At 36.4% G+C, this 18,445-nt stretch overlaps 1 protein-coding gene across 1 annotated transcript in view; it reads left to right on the top strand.

The window, feature by feature from the left end:
* Nucleotides 1-18,445, top strand: part of LOC149802478 (uncharacterized) — an 84,916-nt gene that overhangs the window by 15,371 nt on the left and 51,100 nt on the right. Inside the window, exons 7-11 of the mRNA XM_089951520.1 lie at nucleotides 4,632-4,726; nucleotides 6,096-6,246; nucleotides 8,399-8,746; nucleotides 12,668-12,786; nucleotides 13,229-13,459. Of these exons, the coding sequence (XP_089807646.1) occupies nucleotides 4,632-4,726; nucleotides 6,096-6,246; nucleotides 8,399-8,746; nucleotides 12,668-12,786; nucleotides 13,229-13,459 (944 nt within the window). The remainder of the gene's footprint in view (nucleotides 1-4,631; nucleotides 4,727-6,095; nucleotides 6,247-8,398; nucleotides 8,747-12,667; nucleotides 12,787-13,228; nucleotides 13,460-18,445) is intronic.

Below are 18,445 nucleotides of genomic sequence, written 5' to 3'. Positions count from 1 at the left end.
GAAAAGAACTTACAATATTGTGAATTAAACTACAAATAGTCATACAAGTTTTATCACAATTCGGAAAGTATAGATTATTCCGAATGAATTCATGTGGTGTTCCGTACGAAGTGCGATCTTGAATGTGCCTGATGTAGCATTATATTGGAATAGTGTGCTAACAATCGTATGCATTGTAATGACATAGTCAAAATTGTCTTTGATTGAATTTACAATAACCCCAAAATACATTAAATTAGCACTTTGTAACTCCAGTGTATAATTGAAATAAATAAATGCTATAAAATTAAAAGGAACACATACTGAAAGATGAATTCCTCTTTGGATATTAAAATAGGAATGAATACATTAATATAAAGAACCCTAATGTAAAAACCTAAGACACAAAATTAGGACAACCATGAGGTATAACATTCTAAGTTGTCAACAAGATCAGGTCTATTACCAGATGTTAAGTAAATAATTTATCAAACATTAGTTATACCAGGAATTCCTAAGAGGAGCTCAAATCCAAGTAACATGTTTACATGCCTCTAATTCTGGTCAATATGCTTACATTATAATGATCTGAATATTTAATCCACAATCATATGGAAAATGTTGTTAACAAAATAAATGTCCCTGGTCAGATATACGTTGAACTTGATTTGGACAAGGTCAAGAAAAAATAAAAATGTATATAACATATAATCATTTAGAGAGGCAACAAATAATACTAATTTAATGTACACAGCACTACCAAAATAATGATCTTAATATATAAACTACAATCATGAATAACAATATTATGTTCTTTACAAAAACGGCATTAGTCAGGTAGGCCCCGCCCTCCATTATGGACAAATGTCAATCACAAGATACAAATTAAATATACATAAAACCTCACCTGATAAAGAAAAAAACGCTTTATATAATAAAGCTTTCTTTTAAATATTCATCCAATATACATATGATACTGTCGTAATTAAAATTACATAAATAGCTGATGAATGATCCAAATAATGGATAAAGCAATATAACAAACGTGAAAGTGCGTCTGACATTAGATTATCTTTTACCGTAATTTGCATAATGTCAATGTTGTATTCCAGCAACATCAAATCTCCACCTTAACAATCTCTGAAATTTGGTTTTTATTTTGCAAATGAAGGTAAGGGGGTTATGATCACTTAATACACTAATCGGAAAAGAAGATGAACTAATGTAAACTTTAAAGCTTTAAAGTTTTGCAAAGCCAATATCAAAGACAACAATTCCTTCTCGATTGGGAATACTTTCTCTGGTGCTTGTTTGTTTTGTTTAGAAAAATAATATACTGGAAGATCCACACCATTTTTGTGTTCTTGAATCAAAACTCCATCAAACCCTACGTCACTCGCATCAATATATATTTTAAATAATTGATTGAAATATGGAGCTGAAAGGACTTAAGCCTGGCATTACTTTTTCAAGAGTCTCCAAATAATGCCAGACAAATGAAACTCAATATTCAACCATGCCCAAAATCTCGTCAGTTAGTTTTTACTGACCGTCACAATAAGTTTAGAGATAGCATTGAACTTAACTTCTATAGGTCTAACTTGTCCGTGTCGAAAAGAAAGTGACTTAAATTATATCATTAACACTCTAGGGAGGCAAAAGTAGAAACAGCTGTGCATATAAATAAGTTAGAAATAGTGCCACTAATCATTTAAACAATTTAGTTGTGCCTGTCTCACACGGTGAGGATTTCAACTAAGGCGTGCAATGTGACTGTAGTGACTTTGATTTAACCACTCTTCGGAAGTCGAATATATTAAACAAGGTTTACAAGAAACCTTTACATTTGCAGCCAGAAGAAAAGAGCCAGCTAAATTAATTATTACGTGAATAAGAGCTCTTGTTATCAGTTGTTCCAACACGAACAAATAAAATATACGATGACCTTGATTTGTTATTAGTTGTTCCAACACGAACAAATAAAATATACCATGACCTTGATTTGTTATCAGTTGTTCCAACACGAACAAATAAAATATACCATGACCTTGAGATTGTAGATTCTGCATCCGTGAAGCAGCATCCTTACGGGAGTAATCGTCTCAAGCATGAATGTTTGTAAAAAGAAATAAAATATTTCCTGTGGAAAGATTTCACAGAACCAATTAGAGGTAACTGGAGTTCACTGTGTATTCTTGCGCTGAGACAGTGAACATTGTTAGCAAAAAGATTCATTTCCTTTGTCAAGAATCGACGATTTGATTAAATCAACAATATTGGAAATGCAAATATGTCACCAAATTTGACCTTGGGAAACGATCCTGGCAATTTTCACTCAAGAAATGAGCAAAGGAAATGTTGGCATTCGTAACTCCAGATGGACTTTATCAATATAAGGTGATGCCATAGATTATGAAATGTTCACCTCAAACTTTCCAGAACTTAATGATTAAGTTGATAACATCCGATATAGATAATTGTAACGCAAACATCGATAGTGCCATCATCTACAATGATGCCTGGAAATATCACTTGGAAATCATTCGGAAATTCTTTGATCATCTGAATGATGTAAAATTTAAAATGAATTTAGGTAGACGTTAGTTTTGCCGTGTTTGTGTTACAGTTTAAGACATAGTGTGTTACAGTTTAAGACATATTGTGTTACAGTTTAAGACATATTGTGTTACAGTTTAAGACATACTGGGGGACACGGGACACTTAAACAGGTAGAGGTTAAGGTTAAAACCATCTCTGAATTACCCGTGCATATCAGTAAAAGGTAACGTATTAGCTATACCTGGATATTATCGGAAATTTTGTTCCAGTTTTTCCTTAATTGCTGAACCGCTGACAGATTTGTTGAGTAAGAAATCCAAGTTTTACTGGTCTAAAAATGTCAGAGAGTTTTGATAAATTAAAGCCCGTACTTAAGAGTTCACCAGTTTTGTGAGCTCCAAATTTCAGTCAATCATTTAAAATACCTGTTAATGGGAGTGATGTTGGGCTTGCTTGTTGATTGAAGAAGAAAAACAATGGCGTGAATCATTCAATGTGCAATGTCTCTAAAGAAAAACCCCAACTAAACAAGCACCAAGGAAGTTATTCTCCAATCGAGAATGAATTGTTGGCTTTGATATTGGCATCGCAACACTTTGAGGTATATACTAGTTAGTCCTTACTCTAATTATAATAATCAGGGATCACGACCCCACCCTTTCATTAAGAAAATTTAAAAAACAAAAATCAGAAATTGTTTCGATAGAGTTTGATGTTGCAGGAATACAACGTTAACATTAGGCACATCAAGGGGAAAGATAATCTAATTGAAGATGTACTTTTAGGTTTATAAACGTACTTCATTGCTTAATGTATATTTGGTGTTATTCATAAGACATCTTATGTGATTTTAATTATTATAGTTATCATATCCATATTTGAAGAATAGGTTAAAAAGCTGTATTGTATAAATCTTTTTTTTTTTTTTTTGAGTTGAGGTGTTATTAATATATATATACTGTTTGTTTGAATTCTTTCATAATTGTAGATTGTAATGGTCATTTTGTAAACATAATGTTGCGTAGCTAGGTTTTTTCTATGTTTGTGGATTAAAGTATTTACTACTATTAGGTTGGATGTGAACTCAGGACATGGCGTCTTCCCTCGAGAATTTCTGATCTACCTGATAAATGACATGTTTTTTGCAAACACTGAAGTATAAGAACGGACTTTGTTTACAATTTAGAATGTTTTGGAAACGATCGTTTGAGCTCATCCTTGCCTCTTATTGCGTCTTACATCTGTATATTAAGGTTGTTGTTTTTACATTTGAATTACTATTTCCATTCTTATCATCTGTAGTGGAATCAGTCTTTTAGTTATATTCAGTTTTAATTTTGAAAATATTTATTTATTTAAATTATTCTTTGGATTTTCAAAGTGCTGATTAATACGTTCGTTCAGGATTATTAACATATGAAAGTATTCCAGGATATTGGTACATCAGCACATTCAAGATCGGAATTCATTCAAAACACCACTGAATTCAACTGGAACAATTTATACTTTCTGACTTGTGAGATAACTTTTAGGACTATTTGGAATTTAATTCACAAAGATGTAAGTTGTAAGTTGTTTTAAATTTTCACTTTGTATTAAAGGGAAATAAATTATTTGTTCAAGCTGATAAACTTGTTGGTTTCGCACTTTTCTGTTACTACTATCTTTCCCTGTATTATTGACATCCGCATACTGCTGTCTGTCCCTGTATTATTGATATCCGCGCACTGATATCTTTCCCTGTATTACTGATGGCCGCACACTGCTATCTTTCCCTATATTACTGTTGTCCGCACACTGATGTCTGTCCCTGTATTATTGATGTCCGTACACTGAAATCTGTATGTGTATTGCTGATTTCCATACACTGATGTCTGTCACTGTATTACTGTTGTTTGTACACTTCTATCTTTCCTTGTATTACTAATTTCCGTACACTGCTATCTGTCCCTGTATTATTGATGCCTGAATGCTGCACTCTGTCCTTGTATTATTGATATCCGTACACTGCAATCTGTTCATGTACTATTGAGGTCTGTACACTGCAATCTGTCCTTGTACTATTATGTCCGCACACTATCTGTCTGTTGCAGTTAATGGGGAGGCAATGGAAGATGAAGATGGAGGCATTGAAATGCCCCCAGATGTATTAGGGACAACAGGAAATGGGTCAGATGTTGGGCAAACGGTAATCATCACTCAGCCAATCATCACTCAGCCAGTCATCACTCACAAATCATCACTCAACCAATCATACTCAACAAAATAAACTCAACAAAACATACTCAACAAAACATTTTCGACCAAACATAACAAAGCAAAACAAAGCAAAACAAAACTCCATGAAGATCAAATCAAGTTTGTTCATTTGTATCTTCTCGAAATGTGAACGCTTTCCTCAATGCAAGTTTAATGTCACAGATATCCGTCCCAACTTGTGCCTTGGGTGATCAGATATGGTATTATCCACAATGTACGAGTACGACACTTGTGCCATGGGTGATCAGATATGGTATTATCCAACTATAGCACGTCCGGGCCTTTCATAAGTCCTTCTCCAAGGCTGCTAAAGTTCACCGGCCTATATCAATGACATAATTTTGTGTTTTTAAACCAGAGTTTGAGTTTCATGCTGAAATGGTTTCAACAATACGGTCCCGAAATATATTTACAGGTGCCATTTATATCTAAATGGCTGTCATTGCCAAAGTACAGGGTAAGGGTATTGATTCCATTGGTGATTGGCTGCAATTTAAGAGGAAAATGGCTGTACTAGCCAAAATACAGGGTGAGGATATTTATGCCTATTGGTGACTGGTTGCAATTTAAGGGGAAAAGGGCTGTCAGAGCCAAAGTGCAGGGTGTGAATATTGATGCCTATTGGTGATTGGTTGCAATTTAAGTGGAAAATGGCTGTACCAGCCAAAATACAGGGTAAGGGTATTGATGCCTAGTGGTGATTGGTTGCAATTTAAGGGGAAAATGGCTGTCACAGGCATTCTGCGCAGATTTCATGTTAAAAACTTTCATGATTAAAAGGGAATAAACAAAGAAAAAAAAATTCCATTCCCAGGCAATTGACGATATCATTGCTGTGTTTTCGTCCCGAAAGACATTTGCTATAATATTACGTTATTAAGGCATAAAATTAAACAAGGTTGCTGCGACATATAAGACAAGTGATTATTTATCCTAAGCAACACCCCTATTTAGAGTCCATTTGGGTTTCATTCATATATCATGACGTTTTTCAGGTAGATGGATTAATGTTATTTGAGCTATTAACATCACTGAAGATAAAATTTGTATACTAGCAGAAACGCGTTAATGAAAGGTGCTTTCTTATCATAACAGTCAAATCAACTGGGGTGACATGCAGCTATGGAAATGTTTCTCGATATAGCAGAGCTTTTTTTAAATTCAGCATCTGTTCTAATCAATATGTATCAAATTTATTTTAAAACAACATTCTGGATTTGATTTTTCCTTCGTTATCATTAAGTACACTTTATTGAAAATTGTTATTACTTACCGACTTTTGATGTAAAATTCTACAGATGATGATCAACAATAATTCACCTTTTACATTCGGATCCAATTCTGACACCGTGGGAACGAGCGTGGTGACCCTGCAGTATAGCAAGCCTGGCAGTTCTGAGAAAGTAAAGGTGGAGAATACGACTACACCAATAACCATATACCTAAAAGGTAGGGTGAAAATGGATAGTGTCAAATGATTGGAATACGTTTCGGTCATGGCAGTGTGCATTGTCCTTCATCTTTACAACAGTCAAGGCAACGCCATATTTCCCAAACCAATGCTGACTGTAAGGCAGTAAATTATAAAATGATGCAAATAAACGCAGTGCCAAACTGGTTGTAATACTCAAGTAATATTCAAAGGCGGAGTGCAAAAATGTTGTAATACTCAAATAATACGAAAGTCCGGATTAAATGCTGAGTGCCATACTAATTGTAATTCTCAAGGCCGGTTTAAAACCGACTGTCAAACTAGCTGTAATACTCAAATAATACGCAAGGCCGGATTAAAGGTGGAGTGCCAAACTAGTTGTAATACGCAAGTAATACTCAAGGCCGGATTAAAAAGGCGGAGTGCCATACTAGTTGTAATATGCAAGTAATACTCAAGGCCAGATTAAAAAGGCGGAGTGCCATACTAGTTGTAATACGCAAGTAATACTCAAGGCCGGATTAAAAAGGCGGAGTGCCATACTAGTTGTAATACGCAAGTAATACTCAAGGCTGGATTAAAGGCGGAGTGCCACACTAGTTGTAATATGCAAGTAATCCTCAAGGCCGGATTAAAAAGGCGGAGTGCCATACTAGTTGTAATACGCAAGTAATACTCAAGGCCGGATTAAAAAGGCTGAGTGCCATACTAGTTGTAATACGCAAGTAATACTCAAGGCCGGATTAAAAAGGCGGAGTGCCATACTAGTTGTAATACGCAAGTAATACTCAAATGCCGATTGCAGAAAGTTGTAATACTCAAGTAATACGAAAGTCTGGATTAAAGGCGGAGTGCCAAACTACTTGCAATACTCAAGTAATACTCAAGCCGGATTAAAGGCGTAGTGCCAAACTGGTTGTAATAATCGAGTAATACTCAATGGCGGAGTGCCAAACTGGCTGTAATACGCAAGTAATACTTAAGGCCGGATTGAAGGAGGAGTGCCAAACTAGACGTAATGATCAGGGCCAAAAATGGAATGCTCCAAGGCTCCGCACTGCAGTGAAATGCTAGCATATTTTATTTTTAATTAAAATAAGTTATCATTTCTTTTCTATGGCGGGCGCTCAAGATTTTCTTGCCACCTTAATCGGGCCTTGGTAGTACAAATAAAATATATTGGACTGCATTGGTGTGTCAGTTAGTAAAATAGGAAGGTAAAGGTAACCTAGATGAACAAATTTAAGAAAAAACTAAATGTATCGTTGAGTGGGTGATTAGAAAAATAAGAAGGAAGCAGGCAATGTGGAGAGTGTACAGAAGGAACAAAGGATGATGGTGGTTGTACGAAAGAAAATTTAAAAAAGGAAGGCTGGAATTCAATCAGTTATCAGTAAGAACAAATGCATTGCATATTTACCATGCGTGACAAGTGGTTCACTTAAATTTCATCAATTTAGGTCTTTTATCAGGACGATTGACTATTATTTTGTGTCCTATAGGAAGTTAAATCTTTCTAAATTATGTGTCATGGCGACATAACTAAAGTTCATTCTTGAACATGTGTCAGGGCAACATAACTTAAGCATATTATTGAATATGTACCAGGGCAACATAACTTAAGCATATTATTGAATATGTACCAGGGCAACGTAACGTAAGCATATTATTGATTATGTACCAGGGCAACGTAACGTAAGCATATTATTGAATATGTACCAGGGCAACGTAACGTAAGCATATTATTGAATATGTACCAGGACAACGTAACGTAAGCATATTATTGAATATGTACCAGGACAACGTAACGTAAGCATATTATTGAATATGTACCAGGACAACGTAACGTAAGCATATTATTGAATATGTACCAGGACAACGTAACGTAAGCATATTATTGAATATGTACCAGGGCAACGTAACGTAAGCATATTATTGAATATGTACCAGGGCAACGTAACGTAAGCATATTATTGAATATGTACCAGGGCAACGTAACTCAAGCTCATTAAGGAAGATAAGTCAATGCAACGTAATTCAAGATAGAGGTTCATAATTAAAGTAGTCTGTTTTGCTCCAATCAAAATTGCATGTATACATATCCACTGTTTATTGTATACTTTTCTTTTCCTATATATTTATTTTATTTTTTCCTTTTCTTAAAAACAGGAAATGGAGCTAATAATGCCGAAGCAGGACTGTACACGCTGATGGTCAAACGAGGTGACGTTGCAGGGTCGCTGAATTACCACACATTGAATATCACTAACAACGATACGTCATTGCATGTTATTATACACCCTGAAAATGACAATGAAAAGTTTGAAGTTTTTATCAAATATGAAGACTATCCTAACGAAACGTATTACGATTATATGGCTATCATACCACATCAATTAGAAACATTTCCAGACGCTAAAACGGAAACTCAAAGAGATTTGCTACGTCACACGTTTTTCCCGCCGCAGAATGTTACAGCCATGAGTGGTGTGTACAAAATTGGCATTGGCATAAAAGGTACGACTTAGATCAATTTGAGTTATCATTATTATGATGTGATGTTTTGTTCTTGTTCTTTATTGATAAATTTAAAGGTAAGATACTACAGAATGTTACTATTCCAACTAAAAACGGAAACGACTCACAAATTGCTGTTACTACTACTTCTACTGCTACTACTACTACTACTGCTGCTACTACTCCTGCTAATACTACTACTGCTGTTACTACTACGGATACTATTTATACTACTGCTACTGATATTAATACTTCTACTGCTACTACTGAAACTGCTATTACTACTATGCTACTACCATTACTGCTACTACTACTACTATTGCTACTTCTACTACTGCTACTACTGCCAATGATACTACTTATACTATTGCTACTAACCCTTTTTAGCAATGTACAATCTGCATATCGCCCTTCCCACAGTACTGAAACTACTCTTCTAAAAGTAGCTAATGACATTCTCTCCGCTTGGATAGCGGAAAGATTACAGTCCTCACCCTCCTAGATTTGTCTGCAGCATTTGACACAATATACCATGATATATTAATTCACCGTCTTTAGCATGTATTTGGCATTCATGATACAGCCTTACTGTGGTTTAAGTCATACTTGGTCAACAGGACACAAATTGTGTCTGCAAATGGAATACACTCCAGCCCAGTTAATCTATGTTGTGGTGTTCAACAGGGGTCTATTCTTGGACGTGTTCTCTTCGTTCTATACACTCAGCCGCTCTCAAGTGTCATAGATCATCATCCAGTGTCTCACCAATTGTACGCTGATGACACCCAAATATACAAATCTAGCCACCCAACTGAAGTTGATGCTACCATCCAAGGTGTAGAGAAATGCATTTCTGATGTGAAATCAAGGATGACATGTAACAAGCTGCAGATGAATGATGATAAAACTGAGGCCATTCTGATCACAACACAAAGACTTTCTCATTCACATCCTTTACCTCAAGCAATAAATATCAGCAACACCAACATTAAATTCACACAATCAGTACGAAACCTAGGTGTTACTCTGGACAGTACTCTCACATTGCACCAACATGTCATGAACATATGCAAGGCTGCATATCTTGAGCTGAGACGCATCAGCTCCATTCGCAAATATGTTTCAGTTGATGCCACTAAAACACTTGTATGTTCATTAGTACCTTCAAGGCTGGACTATTGTAACTCAATTCTGTCTGGTTCATCTCAATATATACTCCAGAAACTTCAAAAAGTTCAAAACACAGCTCCTCGGATCATTCTTACAGTACAGTATCACGATCAGAGCACACCTCCCCGCTGATCTGTACCCTACACTGGCTATCCATTCGATCCAGAATCAAACACAAAATTTGTTCTCTGTGCTACGTTTCACTGACGGACTCCAGTCCAACATACTTATCCGACTTCACCCATGTGTACACACCAGCAAGATACTTACGCTCCTCTTCTGACAATCGTATACTCATTATTCCCACTATGAAAACAAAGTCATATGGACAGCGTTCTTTTGCATACCAAGGCCCAGCAACGTGGAATGAATTGCCCACTGAATTTAGACACAAAGACACAGTGATCACATTCAAGAGTACTCTTAAAACTCACTTATTTCGACTGCTAGAACAAACTTAAAGACTTAATAATGTTTCCTACCTTACTATTTTCAGCATGTTTTTTATGTTTTATAATTTCATGGTGTTTGTGTTTTGTAATCATATCATTATATATGTTTCTTATGTTATACGTGTTGTCTAATGTTGTAAAGTGCTCAGAGCTTCTAAAGATTCAGCTCTATACAAAGTCCTCATTATTATTATTATTATTATTATTATTATTATTATTATTATTATCATTATTAAGGCTACTGCTGCTACTAATATGACTACTACTATTGCTACTACTACTGCTGCTACTACTGCTGCTACTACTACTACTGTTACTACTACTAATACTGCTATTACTATTACTGCTACTGCTACTACTATTACTACTACTGCTACTACTACTGCTTTTGCTGCTACTACTGCTGCTATTACTAATGCTCCTATTACTACTATTACTGTTACTGCTATTACTGCTACTACTATTACTACTACTATTGCTACTAATATTGCTGCTAATACTACTACTGCTACTGCTACTACTATTACTAATACTTATATTACTACTGTTACTACTCTACTATTACTATTGATACTACTAACACTACTGCTACTACCACTGCTGCTATTACTATAACTACTACTGCTACTGTTACTACTACTGCTACTACTGATGCTGCTTTTACTACTACTGCTACTATTATAGATACTACTGCTACTACTGATGCTATTACTACTACTAATGCTACTACTAGTACTACTACTGCTACTACTACTTTTACTCCTATGCTACTTCTACTGTTACTGCTACTATTAATATTATTGCTACTACTATTATTGGGGCCCGGAGTGGCCGAGTGGTCTAAAGCGCTTTCCGTTACGGATCACTGCCATCTCACCTCTGTCTGCGCCGGTTCGAGTCTCGGATTCAGCCAATGTGGGTATGTGAGAAAGCTTGCCAGTAGCTTCTCGTGGGTCGTTGGTTCTTTCCGGGGTTTTCCCGGGTTCTTCCTCCACCATTAATACTGGCCGCATTGTATAGCCTATCGTGTGCTGAAAAATGGCGTTAAACTCTACAACAACAACAATAATAACTACTATTATTACTTCTGCTGCTGATATTCTTACTACTACATATGCTACTACTACTACTGCTACTACTGATATTACTATTACTACTACTGCTACTACTACTGCTACTACTAATGTTAATACTACTACTACTGCTACTACTGTAAGTACTACTGATGCTATTACTACTTCCGCTGCTGCTACTACTACTGCTGCTACTGATACTACTTATGTTGCTAATGCTACTAATATACGATTACGACTATTGCTACTACTACTTCTGCTATTACTGATACTAATACTATTACTACTGCTGCTACTATTTCTACTGTTGCTGCTACTACTTCTATTACTACTATTGCTACTACTACTGCTACTATTGATGCTACTACTACTGCTGCTACTACTAATTTTACTACAGCTTCTACTAAGGCTGCTGCTGCTACTAATATTACTACTCCTATTGCTACTATTGCTGCAACTACTACTACTGCTATTGCTACTGCTACTACTACTGTTACTGTTACTAGGGATACTACTATCACTACTGCTACCGCTACTGCTGCTACTACTACTGTTACTACTACTACTACCGTTATTATTACTACTACTGCTGCTACCGTGACTATTACTGCTACTACTAACTCTACTACTACTGCTACTACTAATGCTACTACTAATGCTACTACTACTGTTCCTACTATTACTAGTGATACTACTACCACTACTGCTACTACTACTGCTGCTACTACTACTGTTACTACTACTACTGCTTCTACTACTACTACTACACGTTTTTAAAGAGCATTGTTATTTACTAATCTTGTATACGGTTCTCTGAATGGTATACCTATCAAGATTGTCAAAGAAGAATAGCTAAAACAACATTTTATCTGACAAGTGCTAAGTAAAAGGACGTATCTAAATATGTCAGAATAAAGAGAGGCGCGACTCTGTCAACATTGACACTGAGCCCCCCCCCCCATGTTTACTGTTTATAGTAAACTGAAAAGGAGAAAGTAATAGTTAAACAGCGATTTCAAATCAGCTTGTACTTTTTAAGGCTAACAAGTTAACATTCCACATATTAAATTTTGAGCTGAAAATACGAACATAACTGGTGTAATCTTCTACAGGAGTTTCAAGTTAGCACGCCGTCCGAAAAGGAACTAAATAATACTTTTATTTATGTTTTTAATAAATAAATGTTTTATTTATTTATTTATTTATTTATTTATTTACTTATTAAGAGGGCCAAGTAGACTTTGGCAGGCCGGTGACGTATTTTAACTACACGTTCCAGATGTACACGGCAGGATGTAGGTTTTGGAACGCGCAAGAAGAGACCTGGGATGCAAGTGGATGCGTGGTAAGTTGAAGGGAACGTTTATTTTGAAGGATCAGTAGTAGTTTGCGTGAGCTGATTCTGTTGGAGTATTGAACTATGTAAGACACACCATGTTTCGAAACATCCGATTGCGTATATATTTTCCAATCTGCGCAACACTTGAGAAAATAGTAAAAATTAAAAGTTAACGATCAGTTTGAAATGCAAGACGGTCATGAAGAAAGACTGTCTGCTTGTGTGAGAGATGGTGACGAATTATTAATTTAATGGGCAGGATTTATTGCTGTGAGATTTTTCAAGCTTCCTATACATTCACCTTGTACATGCCGTCGTTACGTGCTTTCATGCGCGAATCAGAAGGTATAATTTGTTTGTTAGGAAATACAATAACTTCCTCTTGTTAAAATGAATGCATGTAATTATATTGTAAATTAATTTCATCAAACTTTCATATAATATTCAGGTTGGTCCTCTGACGACTTACAATAAGACACAATGCTTGTGTACCCATCTGACATCATTTGGGGGAGATTCAGCTGTACCACCAAACAAGATCGACTTCAAGAACGTGTGGGCCAAATTCAAAAATCTTAATGAGAATGCGGCTGTCTTTTCAACCGTTATAGCAGTACTTGGCCTGTACATTATTATTATCATATGGGCAAGACACAAAGACAAGGAGGACCTAATCAAGGTAAGACTTTTAAAGGCCAAGATCCCAGGCCGGTCGGTATCTAGTTAGAGAACGTATCTATTCTACGTTTGAATTATGATTTGTCGAGTAATGGATTGTAGTTACCTAAATCTGTCATACAAATTGGTCAGTTTCGTTGTGCGTTTAATAGCAGTCTAAATAGCACTCCCAAACCCAACCAATGAACATTGGTGATTGGCTACTTAGGTGTTAAGCATCACTTGTCACGTAAATAATGTTCTTGGATTTAGCTTTATTTTGTGGACGCTAAATATTGCGCGATTAGCTGGAAACAGTGGTTATATGGGCTGGAATGCTGTGATTAGATGGGGAGGTCCATATGACTTGAACCACGAGATGATCGTAGAGGCAACTTGACCAGCCCAGAAACACTAGAGAGTTATCACAAGTTTGCACCAATACGTATCATTTTATAGTTCTGCTAGAAACATTGATCTTAACAAGTTAAGACTTTTAGTAGTGATGACAACTTTGAGTCAATCTTTATTAGTACAAGAATATAACATGTCAGTGAAAATAGTCGTGTTGTTGAGCGTGAAGCCCGTGCAGCCAGAGAAATGGCGCACATTAAATCGGACAGAATTACAACACGTGCCTACAACTTTATTGACCTTCAACCTCACTAGAAATATAACTTTTTTTTTTTTTGGTGTGGGGAATACCCAATATCGTAAATCAGGTCTGTTTGGTGTAGGGAATACCCAATATCGTAAATCAGGTCCGTTTGGTGTAGGGAATACCCAATATCGTAAATCAGGTCTGTTTGGTGTGGGGAATACCCAATATCGTAAATCAGGTCTGTTTGGTGTGGGGAATACCCAATATCGTAAATCAGGTCTGTTTGGTGATGATGCATGCTTAGTTTTCCTCTTATGCTTAATTTTGAGACCTCTCGAAGTTACATATCTAGCCATGACTCACCATTACCTCGAAGTTACGTATCTAGACATGACTCACCATTACGGGAGAAAACTTGTGTGTGTGTGTGTGTGTGTGTGTGTGATTTGGATTTTTAAAGTAGTTTTAACAAGGTTACAGTCATATCGCTACGATGTCTGCACTGTGGCAGTTTATAGTGATGTCTAGCACTGGGACATCATGCCGCAGACATGTAGCATGATGTCCCACCCAGTCACATTATCCTGACACCAAGGTCAACCAGTTCTAACACTATCCTCTTAATGCTGAGCGCCTAGCGATGCAGTTGTTAGTACCATTTTTATAAGTCTTTTGATATGACTCGGCCGGTGTTCGAACCCGCAACCTCCCGCATCCGAGGCGGACGCTCTGAGCACTAGGCCACCGAAGCGGGCTGAGAAAACTGCTGTGTAATGGACGAAGCTCTAAGACTCGATCTACTCGAGGCCAAATTTTGCTGCTCTTCTTGTTAAAATTATATTTTATGGCGACGAAACTGAAATCTAGTTAGTTCGGTACTAGTCGCAATTACCCGAGTGAATTAGTGGAAGCCCTGAAATCTCTATTTTCCGACAAGAAAACTTTGAAAATAAAGTACCTTAAAAAAATCACAGGACAATATACAATTTCTTGGCCAAGTTACTAGTAGCTGGAGAAATCTCGAAATCCCTGTACCCCGACTGATAAACAATTATCCGTCGTAGCAGATTTAAGTGCTTATATTTAAGCTTATGAGGCTTATTTGAAAAGTTCTGAATATTTCGTAATAACTTTCAATAAGATGATCTGCAACTGCACATGTAGCACTCTGGACACTTGCTGCTACATACGGATGAGCAAACATAGGTAAATGACAGTTATGTGACGGCGGAGAAGAACACTGCTATAGAGCAGGGAGCACAATGTAAATTGTGTGCTTTTATCGTACTCTCTGACTGATATCAACGCCAACATGCATACAATATCCAGATGTAATCCGTGTGATATCGTACAATTTTAGGTGGTTTCATTGTTAGATGGACGCGAACCCATGGAGGATAATCCATGTTTTGGAATACCATTGTCAGCCATTGATGAGGGGATGTGGCTGCTGTGAAGGGGGCAGTTGTCAAAATGCTCAACAGACACAGTCGAATATATTTCTATTATCATGGGCATTATTTCGGCATCTTTTCATTGATTCTGTTATCATGTACATTAATACGTCAGCATTTTATTGATTCTAGTATCACGGGCATTAATACATCAGCAGTTGATTGATTATATTATCAGTGACATTAATACGTCAGCATTTGATTGGTTCTATTATCACGGGCCTAATTCGTAAGTAATTGATTGATTCTATTATCACGGGCATTAATACGTCAGCATTTGATTGATTCTATTATCATGGGCATTAATACGTAAGTAATTTATTGGTTTTATTATCACGGGCATTACTACGTCAGCAGTTGATTGATTCTATTATCACGGCCATTAAAACGTCAGTAATTGATTGATTCTATTATCACGGTCATTAACACGTCAGCAATTGATTGATTCTAATATTACGGGCATTAATACGTCATAATTTGACTGATTCAATTATCACGGTTATTAATTCGTAAGTAATTGATTGATTCTATTATCACGGTCATTAATACGTCAGCAATTGATTGGTTCTATTATCACGGGCATTAATACGTCAGCAATTGATTTGTTCTGTTATCACGGGCATTATTGCTCCAGCTGTTGATTGATATATTGAGTAATCATTTGAAGCTTTGAAAGGTTTGTGCAAGATAGGTCCAGCATACGTTAACGTATGATTGTAAAACAGACTCAGGTTGAAATCTCCAAGTAGCTGCTCGCCAAACATGAAAAGATTGACCAGTGTTATGCGGTTACTGTTCGATGGACAAGACCCTGTCATCCAGATACTTGTGCCGGTGTGAATAAACATATATGTGCCTCCAATGGATTGCCAAAATGTTGTGGAACACTACTGAACCATTCGCCCGCTTACTGATATCCGAGGTATCTATCTTGTACATAAACACTCATCGACGCATAAATCAGACCTCATGACAGACTTCCTGAACAGCTACCACATTTAGCCTATCCTCCGTGCAGGCCTGATTTATCTCTGAATGAGTTTGGCTGAATCCCGTTATCAAAAGATTTGGTATGGGGCAGATGATCTGGAAGTGCAATGTTGAAGTGGATGAGCAATACAACAAAAAGTTAATACAAAATGGCATTTAGTAATTTCATAATCAGACTGAAAAGTGTGTAGAGGCGCATGGGGATTACTTGGAGAGAAGGAATGTACTGATATTTTGCTCACTAATAACTAACGTTTTGTAAAGCGCAATAGTCATAACTGTTAAATACCGCTCGTACATTATATATTGCCAGTGTGTCTTTAAATTAATTTTGCATTCCCAAAGACAGTTATTTTTGTATGCTATTGTTACGAGTCTACAGTATGAAAGTAACAGAAAAGAGCAAAAATCCAACGGTTTTGTAAAATTCCAATTTTTTATTTATTTCACTATAAAACAAAGTGAAAATTTAAAACGAATTTGTAGTATTGTGAATTAAATCACAAATGATCTTAAAGGTTCTAAGCAGCAGGGAAGTCGTACAGACCAGGTGGCTCAGATAATTTTAAGCCTCCTACCGAACATTTCTCCGTAGAAGCCTCAGAATTCAAAAATAAACCCTCCTACGCGAAATAATCCGCAAAATTCCCCCCAAATTTGCATTTTTGGACACAAAAAAAATGGCAGCTTTTTTGGGGGGGGTATTGTAAAATTTATTTGCCGTAATTGAATTTGGGTTGCAGATGCTAATTTTATTTCACATTAAAACAATATCATTGAAAATAAGATGAGTAAAAAAACTAGCACAGTTGGAGAGCCTCATTCGGCTAGATTAGTGCGAGAAGAATTAGCGGCAGTAAGGAAACTTATTCCGACAAAACGATTATTTAAGAAAAAAGTTCGTGAGTACGATGATGAGCAACATCATATTGGTGAAGTATCGTCAAAGTGGTTGAGTCCAGTCACCGGAGTTATCGAACAAGTAGCATACGGCAAACAAAAGAAAGATAAGGAACTTAGAGATCTTGGGCTTATTCCTATGACAAGAGATATCGAGCAACACACTCGAGTTGTTCCTGGTCAACTTGATCAAATTCATCAAGAACAAACTCAAGTACGTCAAGCACAAGCACAAGCACAAGTGCGAGCACAAACACAAAAGTTACAAGGACAATTGCAGCAAGCACGAACAAAAGCACAGGTGAGAGCGCAAACACAAGCGTTGCAAGATCAGTTACAGCAAGCACAAGCACAAGCACAGAAACAAGAAGAAGAACAAGAAGAAAGATTAAGGATCCCAGGCTCCAGTAAATTTACCGATGATACTATCGCAGAAATAAAATCAATGAAACCGAATGAGGTTGTGAAATTTACTGCAGAAAATTATATGAAAGATAAACGAAAAAAATTTATGAAACCTAATACCGCCGAAAATGTATCATTTGCGCAATGGACCAAGTGGATATACTATATCTACAATGATGTCACAACGGTTAAAAACGATCTAGAATATCCTAATTTTTTATCTGCTGTGAACAATTATGGAATATTGCATCAACCTGAATCATTATCGCTACCTTCATCTAGCAAAATTGAAACTAAACCAAAGAAATTTGAACCAGAGGATTTTCCAAAAATCGGACAAAAATTATCAATGCCATTACAAGTCTTTACCGACGATGCTCTTGAACAATTTAGGGACGAAGATAAATTAATTCAAATAGCTAGATTCGGTTTTATGGAACCAGAAAAATATTTGAATCCACAACATCAGCTTTCAAGACCGACAAGAAGCCAGTGGATTCCTACTGTGTATTTTGCTTCTGTGGGTAAACCTACAAACACAAAAGATCCTGGGTATGTAAATTTTTTAGCAAAAATAAATCTATTAGATTTAGAAGAAAAAATATTATCTGAGAAACCAATAACAGGAAAAGGATATTCAGTTTGCCCCGACAGTGTT

Source organism: Sinohyriopsis cumingii, chromosome 3, assembly GCF_028554795.1.
Source record: "Sinohyriopsis cumingii isolate HCF-2022 chromosome 3, ASM2855479v2, whole genome shotgun sequence".
Taxonomy (NCBI): domain Eukaryota; kingdom Metazoa; phylum Mollusca; class Bivalvia; order Unionida; family Unionidae; genus Sinohyriopsis; species Sinohyriopsis cumingii.
This window is presented reverse-complemented; position numbering and strand designations above follow the sequence as displayed.